The sequence below is a fragment of the Carassius auratus genome, unplaced genomic scaffold (assembly GCF_003368295.1).
Source record: "Carassius auratus strain Wakin unplaced genomic scaffold, ASM336829v1 scaf_tig00011176, whole genome shotgun sequence".
NCBI lineage: Eukaryota > Metazoa > Chordata > Actinopteri > Cypriniformes > Cyprinidae > Carassius > Carassius auratus.
In genome coordinates, this window is record NW_020524175.1 from 613,273 (window position 1) to 626,793 (window position 13,521).

Sequence of the window (13,521 nt, forward strand, 5' to 3'; positions counted from 1 at the left end):
AACTACACAGACATTGCCAGACCTCTGATAGCTCTGCTAAAAAAAGACTGACCTTTCGTCTGGTCGAAGGCTCAAGAACACGCCATGACAGAACTAAAAAGACATTTTTGCACAGCTCAATGTCTTGCTTACCCTGATCCACAAAAGGAATTCTACCTGGAAGCTGGGTTTTCTGACCAATGTCTCAGTGCTGGCCTATACCAATGGCATGACCAAGACAAGAAAGTAGTATATGACAGCAAGACACTGCTTCGACCAGAGTGTAAGTTCTCAGACTGTAAAAAAGCTCTGCTTTGCACTGTATGAGCCATTAAGGGATTCTCCAATTACATTGGGGCACAGAAAGTTATCATAGAGACTTGCCACAAGCCAGTTATGTTCCTCAACAGCCAATGAATCCGAGATGGCGTGGTCACCAATTCACACATAGCCACATGGTTAATGGCTCTCCAAGGACACAATGTTGAGGCATGGTATGCACAGAATCACAATTCTGCACTGGGCAATGGCCTGGCCACATGCCAAAATTGCTCTGATAACACACCTGTGGTAGCAATGGGTGTACAAGAACCCCAACAGCAACAACCGACCTGTCACAGGTACTTTGAAGAGGATGCGTGTCAAGGCATGCTCACAGCCTATGTCGATGGATGCTCCTACAACCACAACGGCATCCTTAAGGCAGGCACAGGAGTGCTGTGGGTCAATGATCAGCCGTGCCCACCACAACACTTCAAATTAAGTCATCACAATATGCAGACATAGCAGCCATTCTCATAATGCTGCAGATCGCATCGGCCCATGACATCAGCAAAATCCTCATCTGTACAGACCGTGGCCACCAGATCCAGTCTGTATCCAGACCAGAGGGTCACTGCAGTCATCCGGATCCAGTACGTATCCAGACCAGATGGTGGATCAGCACCTAGAAAGGACCTCTACTGCCCTGAAAGACAGCGGAGACCAGGACAGCTAGAGCCCCAGATACAGATCCCCTATAAATGCCTTGTCTCAGAGGACCACCAGGACAACACCACAGGAAACAGATGATTCTTCTGCACAATCTGACTTTGCTGCAGCCTGGAATTGAACTACTGGTTTCGTCTGGTCAGAGGAGAACTGGCCCCCCAACTGAGCCTGGTTTCTCCCAAGGTTTTTTTCTCCATTCTGTCCCCGATGGAGTTTCGGTTCTTTGCCGCTGTCGCCTCTGGCTTGCTTAGTTGGGGTCACTTCATCTACAGCGATATCATTGACTTGATTGCAAATAAATGCACAGGCACTATTTAAACTGAACAGAGATGACATAACTGAATTCAATGATGAACTGCCTTTAACTATCATTTTGCATTATTGACACACTGTTTTCCAAATGAATGTTGTTCAGTGCTTTGACGCAATGTATTTTGTTTAAAGCACTATATAAATAAAGGTGATTGATTGATTTTAACCTCTTATTTCAGTCTTCTGACTCATTTTGGCTGTACGGTTATAGCCATACCAATTCATTTTTAAAAATTCAAAATGTAAAATTCTCCAGTCAAAAGTGACTGAAGACTGCACATTAACTAGCTTTACAGAGTTAGTCTTGATGTTTCACAGTTCAACCAAGAAATGTTGGTAAAGCCTGATGACGTGATACATTTGAAGAAGTGGTATAAAGTCACGAACTTTAGGGAAGAAATCATTTGCCAGAATAACTGTGAACAGAATCATAACACTGTGAGTAATGATTACTTATTTAGAGCTATTTAAATTATTTTTAAACATTTTATGTACTTTAATGCAAAAATAGCATTTGGTTGCATATTTGTTATAATAATTCAGCTTTGCTGATCGTATATTAATTTCTAAAAGTTTCTAATCTGACACAACACTTTAAATATAATTCATGATTTTACATTGACAATATGTGATATTAGCAGGATAAACTGGACACTTCCACTCAAATCACAGCAATGGAGGATTATCATGAAAGTTTGAGAATTTGGATAAGAGTGATTTCTCTGGTCTTCTTCTACCTGACCTTTATCCTTGGCGTTCCTGGAAATGCATTTGTCGTCTATGTTGCTGGATTGAAGATGAAGAGGACTGTTAATACAGTAGGGTTTCTCAGTCTAGCGATTGCTGACCTCTTGTGCTGCCTTTCCACTCTTTTCAATGTGACCAAGAGTACTATTGGCTACTGGCCTTACGGACACATAATGTGCAAGATTCTCCCCTTCATTATGCTCATCAGCAGGTTTGCCAGCGTTTTCACACTGAGCTTGATTAGTCTGGATCGGTTTACTCGGGTGATCACACCAGTTTGGGCTCAGAATCATCGCAGCTTGTTCATCGCACGACTGTCCTGTGCAACGGCTTGGATTCTGGCTTCACTTCTTAGTCTGCCTTTTATGATGTTAAGAGAGACTTACACAGAAAATAATAAAACACAGTGCCGGCTTTATAATAAAGAACATTCTGAATTGTATGGAAGGCTAAGCATCATCAGATTTGTGTTTGGGTTTTTGTTTCCTCTCATATGCATCACAACATGCTACGGATTCATTGCACACAAGTTAGGCAGGAGTCATTTTCACTCTGGACGAGCGTTTTGCATTATTTTGGCTGTAATCATGGGCTTTTTTCTGTGCTGGTTGCCGTATCACATATTGCGTTTTATAAACATATACGGAGAGAAATCAAGTCGCCCGGTGGCTTTGGTAGTGAATCAGTTGGCCATCTCTTTGGCGTATTTCAACAGCTGTCTGAACCCCATTCTGTATGTTTTCATGGGGCAGGATTTTAAGAGCAATGTTAAACTTTCTCTAAGACGTGTTTTTGAAAGAGTTTTCTCTGAGGAAGGAACACAAGCATCACAATCCACACAGCCTCAACACACACACTCAGTGTAGTGAAGATATCAGTTCATTTATACTATATATAAGTTTTCTTATAGATTTGTATTACTATTTTAATAATGTTGTAATTTCATAATTGTAAATTCATCAACTCGAAGTCAGCAAGTCATCTAACTCTTATTCATCATTCCGGTGTTTTTTTCTTTTCCTCTCCCTGTTATTGACTGTATAACTATCGTCAAAGCTTAAAATCACAGTGATGGAATACTGATGCTTGATTAACTTTTTTGGTTGCTATCAGCTTAGAAAAAGCTTGAAATATTCCATTAATAATGACATGTGGTTTCTATGCTGAATTCATGAAGAAAAAAAAAAATTATACAATTTATATACATAATTTGCATTCACTTTAGTGAAGACATCATCTATTTTTTTTCAGTTTTCAGATTGATGTGTGTTATTATTCTAAAACTATTATTTATTTTCAAAAGTAATCAAGTCAAACCCAGCAAGTCATCTAACTTTTATCCATGATTTCTGTTGTTTTCTGTATTGTTTATATATTCTAAATGATTTGTGATGAACTTTTGTGAAAGTTTAAAACCAGCATAATATAATACTATGCTATAGTGTCTTCTTTTGTTTGCTGTGAGCATAGATACATTTTGTAATATTTCACTAATAATGGATGCGGTTTCTATGCCAAATTCGTGAAGAAAAATAAAATTATATAAATAATTTAAAGCTTGCATTTGTGAATAAAACTAAGGCTGATGATACAACTCTGGGCAATGTTGCCGTCTATAAGGCAACTAGGTGAGACACAGGGCTCACAACTGATCTATATCCAGATAGAAAGGTTACCCATTCTCAAGGTTAAAAAAAAAAAAAAAGTAGCACAGCAAAATTTCGTAGAAAGTTGCCCCGTGTATCATCAGCTTAAAACATATTTTTATTTTTTCATATTGCAGTGCTTCGGTGATTTTATAATTTTGCTGTTATGTTTTTTTTCTCACTTTTGTGTTGTATAATCTTACAAATTGCAAGCAAAGTGTGTTATCTATAAACAGTTTTTTGCATAAAGTGCAAAACCAATAAAATGTTCAATTGAATGTTCATTTAACATTCGATTAATTTTGAGTGAAGATTGCTCATTATTAGTGCAAATAGTTACGAACAAAAGTTCTGGGTCAAGTAGCCAAAGCATAATGGTTTAATTTCTAAATTTCTTTAAATAAGAAAGATTGGAATAAATTCTAATCGTAAAAAAATTTACACACAACTTCCTCTTTTTCCTTGCAACATTCTGTACACGCTTAAAAATAAAGCTTTTTTATTGGCATCAATGGTTTCATTAAGAATCGTAAACATCAATGCAACCTTTCAAATGAAGAAAAGGTTCTTTATAGTAAAAAAAAACAAAAAACTTGAGATTTTAAAAATGTTCTTCAAAATGGTTCTATTAGGAACTGTCCAATGAAAGGATCTTTCGGGAATCAAAAATGGTTCTGCTGTGGCTTCACTGCAAAAACATTATTTTGGAACCTTTATTTTTAAGAGTGCTCTCAAGCAATATACAATATATATTGTTTCCCAGCTCTAAACTGCTAAATACTAAAAGTTCATGTGCACTGAGCTGAGAACTGCCCGCTGAATGTTCTAGTTTTGTCTGTCAAGAATGTGGTAATCATCAGCTGTTAAAGAGGTGGTGGAGGGAAACGGAGGAGAGAATTGAATCTCCTTTTTGAAGAGATTACATGTCTGAAGCACTGTTTATCTTGTTGTAGAAGTTTTAAGATTTGCCAGTATGGTCTTCAGCAGAGAAAGATGAAAGCAAAGACTGATACATACTGCAAGCCATCCAATTCAGAGGGGGCTAATAACTGGCCACAAACTGTAGTGTAAGCTTCATTGCTTATGCAAGCAGTTTTATGACAATTCACAGATACCAACATTCACATGAAGTAATAAATATCTAAAACACTGAGACAAACCTCATTCAAATTAAACAAAGAAAGAAAACACTTTTGACATGTCACAGTGCATAACTATCGGCGTGAAAATATACAACCACTTATTGAAATCCAGACCCAAATGTAGCACAGCAGTCACAGCACTCAGAAGGAAATATGGATCACCAGAAACCACATGAGTGCCAGAAGACCCTGCAGCTGCCATTAAGTTAGGAAGGAGGACTTCTTTCTGCTTTTCCCTTCAGGGGTCGCCACAGCAAATAATCACTCTCCACCTATCCCTATCTTCTGCATCCTCAACACTTGCACCCACTAGCTTCATCCATCTATTTACCTCCTCTTTGGTCTTCCTCTTTGCCTCCTGCCTGGCTGCTCCATGTCCAACATTCTCCTACCAATATACTCACTCTCCCTCCTCTGAACAGGTCCAAACCATCTTAATCTGGCCACCATAACTTTGTCCCCCAAATGTCAAACATGAACTGTCCCTCTGATGTACTCGTTCCTAATCCTGTCACTCCCAAAGAGAACCTCAACATTTTTAGCTCTGCTACCTCTAGCTCTGATTCCGGTCTCTTCCTCAGTGCCACGGTCTCAAAACCATACAGCATAGCTGGTCTCACCACGGTCCTGTACACCTTCTCTTTGATTCTCGCTGATATTTTCCTATCACACAGAACTCCTGACACCTTTCTCCACCCATTCTAACCTGCCTGCACTCGCTTCTTTACCTCTTTCGCACGCTCTCAATTACTCTGGACTGTTGACCCTTTAACCTTACGGTTCCACTTCCCTCACTTTCATTCACACACACACACGTACTCAGTCTCACTACGACGGACTTTCATTTATCTTCTCTCCAGTGCAAACCTCCACCTCTCCAGGTTTCCCTCCACCTGCTCCCACTACGGATCACAATGTCATCTTCAAACATCATTGTCCAAGGAGACTCCTGTCTGACCTCCTCTGACAACTGGTCCGTCACTATAGCAAACAGGAAGGGGCTCAGATCCGATCCCTGATGCAGTCCCACCTCCACTTTGAACTCCTCTGTCTGACCTACAGCACACCTCACCACTGTCCGGCTCCTCTCATACATGTCCTGCACCAGTCTGACATACTTCTCTGCTACTCCTGACTTCCTCATACATTACCACAGCTCTTCTCTTGGCACCCTGTCATACGCTTTCTCCAAGTCTACAAACACAAAGTCCAACTCCCTCTGACCATCCCTATACTTCTCCATCAAAATTCTCAGAGCAAATATTGCATCTGTTGTGCTCTTTCTGGGCGTGAAGCCATACTGCTGCTCACAAAGTTCCACTACCTTCCTTAACCTAGCTTCCACTACTCTTTCCCATAGCTTCATTGTATGGCTCATCAACTTTATCCCCCTATAGTTGCTGCAACTAAGTCAGGAAGGAGGACAACTACAAAAAAAAAAACAATCTTAATATACGTAATACAAAGCGAGCACTGGGAAATTCACCACGATAAAATATAGTAACAATAGTCATGCTAGTCCTGCAACACAAGAGCTTATTGTAAGTGCCTTGAATTGAGCATTTATATCAATAAATACTTTAATCCAATCAAATATCTTATCAAATAACTGGATCTATAAAAGAGGAATTAAAACCAACTGGATGGTTCTCCTTTAAGAGACCTAGAAGACAAATCCTTATGCAAACCACCATTCTTCAAAATGTTTATAAGACAACTCAATTCTTAGTGTCTATAATTATACACTCACATCATTCATTAATTCTGAAGACTGTGTTACCAGGCCAATCACCAGTTATACAAGCGGGATTCTGAAACAAAATAAAACCACTTCTCTTTACACCACATAATTCACTACCTTCCTCAAAATAAAAACCCATAATTTAAAATACTTCCTACCAACTTTTAATTAAATTGAAATTACCTAACACACAAACTACATATGCAACAAAACATATTAGCTCAACTGAAAACTGCTCTCGATTTAAATTCAACAATATCACCATTAAATAAGTTGAGCACAATTTACCTGATCTTAGGACATTTCCTCGTTTAAATGTATATGTAAGGTCCAGGCACTCGGCCCAAGGAAGGTATCCGGTCCTGGATGAAGGTTTCCTGCGTGTTCGGTCTTTCAGTGCGTAGAGTTAATAAATTTAAGTTAAACTCAAATCTGACTCCATTTTATTATTTAATCTGACTCCAATTTATTATTTAATCTGACTCCAATTTATTATTTAATCTGACTCCATTTTATTGTCTAATCTGACTCCATTTTAGTATGACCCCGAATTTAGGTTGAAAGGCAAATTGGTTGTTTGTCGGTCTGTAATTATTATTGTTATTCTTCTGACATTTGATTATTCTTATTTAACTCTTTTCTTTATTTTACTTGTTCATTAGGAATCTATGTCACTCAGGGTGCCCCACGATGGCCGTTTTTCTACATGTACCCCACGTTCACAGACTCGCCAGTCTAAACAGTAGCCAGAGGTTATGACTAGTAGTCCCCCTCAGTTACCCATGTACAACTTAGTTAAAGCTCAAAACAATAATCAGCGGTTATGCTAGCACTACCTGTCTAGCTCCCTACAGTTATATAATGACGTACAACTTAATTAAAGCTGAGACAATAACCAGCGGTTATGACCAGTACTTTTACGAGCCCCCCATAGTTAATGCAACTGAGTACAACTTAACTAAAGTCAAGCGGTTAGTCAGAAATCTAAAGTCTCACCTGATGTGCCCTATGCTCCATCTAGCTTGAGTTTTAGTATGCACTTAACCCTGGACACAGATTTGAGGAAACATAGCCTTCACTTAATCTACTTGAGAAAATAATTAAGTCAGAGTAAATCAAATGTAACAATTTATAATCAGTCAGGTAAGGATTATGCCAATTACATAGCCAATTTATATATATCAAATCAATACAAGACATTAAATTCTCAAAGATGAATCTTAGAGTAAAAGATGCATACCTGACTTTTAGAAAAATAAGCAGTATGAAGTGTGTGGACAGACTTCATGGTATGGGCTCAATCTGGCTACAGAAGGCCCTGATTCTTTTGCTGCAGTCCTTTAACTACATCAGACCAAGACAAACATCCCCCGAGATGGAGACAGGTCCCAAGCCTGGGTGATTTTACAACTCAATGGGAACAGGGGGTAATTTACATGGAGGACCCTGGGAAGGGGCACTCCTATTACAGTAGGCAAAATATATCTTAACTCTTAGGATCTGTATTATCTTTAAATCTACTTTTGTAAGATAGAGACCATTGTAGCAGTTGCACTGAGACATTTCCAATGATACTAGACATAAGTGTTGGTTCACTTGCATTGATATTTTCATGTAATCCTTTTGAGCAGACTGAGTAGAAGGAAGAATGGGTGAAGGGATTTAAAATGGAACAAATGGCCAGAAGGGAAGGAGGTCTCCTGCTCCTCCACTCTGTGGGGTGTCTCGAAGGTGCCCGTTTATGTTTGTATTGTCCGTTTCTCAGGAGATCAAACTATCTTAGGTTCTTTCATCCTTACATATACTTTTATTCCCATACATTTCCCCTTAGTATATTCATTACTTACTACAAAATAGTCAGAAGAACACAGACTGCAGGAAAGCAGGTTTTGTGAATCAGTGGTCGGCTCCTAAAAAACACCTTTAATCAGGTGTAAACAAGTGCGAGCCGCACATAACTGAGGATGATTTCATTCCCCACTCAAGTCGAGTCAGGGGTGTGCTATATACAGCATCGTCTGCGGTAATATGGTAAGTGTTGTTGTAATGATGTGCAATCTGACGTTATCAAGTATATCACCAAAGCACACAAACAGCACAAACATTTATTAGTTTATTAAAACTCAAAAATACAAGTATTTTTTATTGTAGACAGCAAAAATGCTTCTGTATACTTTTTATATTTATATAATTTAATTTAAGCATAGTTAACGGAATCTATATCACACAAAGAGTACCGTTTCTCTTCAGATGCATAAACATATTTTATAATATTTTTATACAAGTTCAATAAAGCAATAAATGACTTACATTTTAGATAAAAAAAAATTATTGTTTGTTTTGATAAGTTTGATAAAAAAAAATAGTTCCAAACAAAGATCACAAGCACTGTTTTTCATCTCTGAGCAATGGACTGTGTTTACTTATTGAATGATTCAGCTTTTTAAACTAATCGGTTGAATAAATGATTCAGTGATTCACTCATTAACATAGTCAAATGCTTTGTTTCTGTATGACTCAGTCGTTTTGAATGAATCAGTTGAATCTCAGTGACTCACTCATTAACAGTTACTTGCTGTCACCTACTGGCATTTTAAATTTCACATTTCTAAATTTTTTTCTTTTAAATTATTTCAAATATAAGTATTCAACATTTTATGTTAAAAACAAAACATTAAGCTTATGTATCTGTATCTGCAGTTAAAATGCATCCATGTCCCCTCTAAAATACATAAACTGTGTAAATACATCTAAATGCTATTTCAGATGCAGATTCCAGAAATGTTTTCTTACGTTGGAATGAAAGATACTAAGTACCGGAAGAAGTTATTCTTAGAAAAGTCCAAGTCAAAGTCCTTCTTTTCTTGTCTTTCATTTAATAAAAAAATAAATAAAACCTGGCCATACAATCTGTACTAGACTAACTGAGACTTGTCATTGCACTTGTATACTGTTTTTGTTCTCTTTTTGACCTGATTGCTTCTATTGTTCTCATTTGTGAGTCGCTTTGGATAAAAGCTTCTGCTAAATGATTAAATGTAAATGTAATGTTCTTATTCTTACCAAAAATTTCAAATTGGAAGAAATAGTTAAAACTGAACACAATCTTGCTATTCCAGCTTTGTATGAACATTTATATATACATATATTTATTTTGCTCTTTTCCATTTTGCATTTACTTGCACTTTTACTTTGAAGTGAAGTGACATTCAGCCAAGTATGGTGACCCATACTCAGAATTTGTGCTCTGCATTTAACCCATCCGAAATGCACACACACAGAGCAGTGAACACACACACACACACTGTGAGCACACACCCGGAGCAGTGGGCAGCCATTTATGCTGCGGCGCCCGGGGAGCAGTTGGGGGTTTGATGCCTTGCTCAAGGGCACCTAAGTCGTGGTATTGAAGTATTTCAATTTCAGTACTTAAGTATGTTTAAGATTTTTAAACTATTTTTTTTTACTTAAGTACAATAAAAATCACATACTTTAAGACTTTTACTAAATTAATATTCCAAACTGTTACTTCAACTTCTACCAAATTCATTTTCTGGTAAGATATCTGTACTTTTACTTGAGTATTACTTTCATACTTCGTACTTTATACACCACTGGGGGTTAGAAGGGGCAGCCCATACTGGCCTGGAGGAGAGAGGACATATATCGTCTGGACAAGAAGTGGAGCATAAAGTGTCAGTTGCTGCATTCACATCTAGAGAGCTTAGTTTTTACCTAAAATTAACCGAATGAGGGGTTGGTGGCACACATACATACTATTTTCCACATACTGATCAGATGTGCTAGAACACTAGTAACATTTAAATCTAGATGTAAAAACTCATCTGTTTAGCTGTGCATTTATTGAACGAGCACAGTGCAATGTCCGAACTGATTGCACTGTATTTTCACAGTTTTTTTATGTAAAATAATTTTCTGTTTCTAACTGTTTTAAAATTCATTTTAATTACGTAAATTCTTTATTCATTTTAAAAGTTTAAAAATAGCTTGTTTTATTTTTGTTATTATTTTTCTTCATAATTATTTTACTTTGTTTTATGTAAAGCACTTTGAATTACCATTGTGTATGAAATGTGCTATATAAATAAACCTGCCTTGCCTTGCCTTGCCTAACTGTATAATTATTTCACCTCTATGTCCGTCTTTCTGAAAAGCAAGGTGTGCTCTCATTGTCCAGCTATCCAGTGCTTCGTGATTGGCTGAATGTCTTAAGCATGTGAAAGAAATGTTAAGCCCTTGTCATACTTTATAGTGTTGGGAAGTTCAGATCATTTTACAAATTCTGACCTTTGAGTCTCTTTCATCAAAGTGAACAAATCTTTTTAAAGAGTAATTTTGTTAATTTCATTCATTTTAGTCAAATTTAATTAAAGTGTTACGTGTTACTTCCCTAACACATCTACTACTTACGCAAACGTTAATCACTCTACAAACAATACAAAACTATAATGCTATAAGAAACAGAAAAGCTATGAGTCTACAAGTAATCAGGTTTGAGTTGTCCGTTCATCACATGACCCATAAACTTAACCTATGCTGTCTGAGCCCGAAAGAGAATTTTCACCTTTTGAGTAGTTTGTTCTTTTGTCACGTGATGTAACAGCATTGGATAGAGAAATGAATTTCCTTACAAACAGGTGCATAGTTATTATTATAACCATCATCGTCATTATTTAAATTATAATTTACTGTTACAGTTAAGTGATGCGTTTCTGGTCTCAGATTGTAGCTTTCTTTCTTACAGTTTATAAATGTGTGAATTTCTGTCATGATGGTTCTTTTCCATGTTGCTTTACAACTGAATGTGGTAACACAGGTATTAAAGAGTTGGTTATTATTATTAAGTCTCTTTCCAGCTCAGACAGCATAGGTTTAGTTTATGAGGCAGTCACGCAATGAATGAACGACTCGAAAAACCAGAAGACTTAAAATAAGTGAATTAATTTCAGGACAGAACACATAGGAAGTTGCGCATATGTGACTGAATGAATTACTCCAAGAGACGACTCGTTCGTCCTAAGTCACATTAAAGATTAATTCAAAACGAACCAATCATTCAAGAATGACCCATCACTAATACTGTTATGTGTTTGTGACGAGTGGGGCGGGGCCGAGGGATGTGGGAACAAGCGAGGCCGGTGGAGTGATTGGGAAATGAGCGACACCTGCGACCCACCACCGGTCTCGAGTCCCACAGAGATGGAAGGATATAAAACTGGAGCGACAACAGTGAAGGATGAGGGAGGACCAGGCCTGGGCTTTTAGTTAATGTTTTGCTTTTTATTTGTGCGCATCAGTCGTCCGTGAGGGGCTGATGCGCTGTTTTGTGATTATTTTGAATTAGTTTCAGTTTCAGTTTGATTGTCCCGATGATTAGGAAGTTTTTATTATTACAGTGTCCCGGTCAGAACAACACCTCCCACATTTTAATGGACTTTAAAAGGAACATTTGTTCGCTTCGAACTGGAAACATGGCAGAATATGCTGAGATTTCCACTTTGCAGGGCACTTATGTTCGAATAGAACAAACGTCTGAAGTCATAAGAGAAACATACAAAATGAGCAAAGCAGAGGGGGCGTGAGCACTGGAACTGAGAACTGCTGCATACTGCTCAAAACTTGTGTTTGAATCATCAGTGGCAAATCCTTTACATATGTAAACATACTTAGAGACTGTGAGTCAAAAGTGCAGGCATTGTAGTCTTCTCCTTACAGTCCTCCATAAAATGCATGCACACATCTGAATATTTGTATTGAGCTGTTCTGGAACAGTGTTGTAAATACAACTTAACCACTGATTTCTAGTTCAGACAGGACCATTTTGCCAAGTTAATTGAGTTTATTAGGGCGAGTTTATTAGGGTGTTCTCTCCAGCGGGAGAAAATAGCAGGCCCTTTTTCTTTTTTGAAGGGTGTTTGTATCTTACACAGCGATAGAACAGCAGGTCCCTGTAGTTATAGCAGCAAGCCACTGAACCCCGAGTGAACCTAGATCACGAATGATTCACATGAACCTTCAAAAACAGAATCGTAATCCACTGCGTCTTCAGTGGCTCAGATTTCAGGAGTAAATGACTACTGCTATGTTCATTATTACATCTAACAACAAAACACCTCCATTAAACGCTTAGGAGAAATTCTTCCCTGCTCCAGCATCAAAACAATGGCAGACTGCGCACAGCTCTCTCAGGGCGGGTCTAAGGTAAAATGCTAGTGTCAATCAACAATCGTGGCAGGGGCCTGGGTCTGTGTGACATTACACAGACAAGAAACTGAGAAAGGTTTGAATAGAGACGGGGTTATTATTTATGAGGACAAAAAAAAAAAAACGTTATATTTTTATCATTATTTGGTGGCTGTGTACACACACTGCCAAGACACATTTCAGTTCAAACAACATGAAAAAGTGAATTTTGGATCTATTGACCCCTTTAATCCCTCAAACAAATTGCTTGTTTAATTTGTCTAATTTAATTTGCTATAAATTTATATTATACATATACACAGCTTTACCTGCTTACATGCTCATTTAACCTATAAATATATACATTAGAAAATTTGGGCACACTTAATTTGAAGCTATTAACAAATGATTAACTATGACTTTTGTAAGTAACTCCTAAATTGTTGCTTATTAATAGTTAGTGAAGTTTAGTTATTGGGTAGGATTAGTGATGTAGAATATGGTCATGCAGAATATTTGCTTTATAAGTACTAAACAGCCTATATGCATGCTAATAAGCAACTAGTTGATAGGGAGAATTTGTCCCTATACTTAAGTATTACTGACTGAATGATCATTTATATAATGTAAACTATTATTGTCCTGGTCTTTATACTATAAATGCATATTATATACTATATTATATACTATATACATACATTAGAGTATGCCATATTATATTATAAATTAACATTATGATTTTCTTTAAGGCATATTTCAA

The 13,521-nt window shown here is 37.3% G+C and overlaps 2 protein-coding genes across 2 annotated transcripts in view; one reads left to right on the forward strand and one right to left on the reverse strand.

The window, feature by feature from the left end:
* The window catches only part of LOC113072981 (C3a anaphylatoxin chemotactic receptor-like), a 198,771-nt gene that overhangs the window by 35,160 nt on the left and 150,090 nt on the right, over positions 1–13,521 (reverse strand). The window lies entirely within an intron of this gene.
* Positions 1,474–3,340, forward strand: LOC113072982 (C3a anaphylatoxin chemotactic receptor-like). The gene has a single exon (XM_026245861.1). The coding sequence runs from the start codon at positions 1,956–1,958 to the stop codon at positions 2,892–2,894; it is 939 nt and encodes a 312-aa protein (XP_026101646.1). The 5' UTR covers positions 1,474–1,955; the 3' UTR covers positions 2,895–3,340.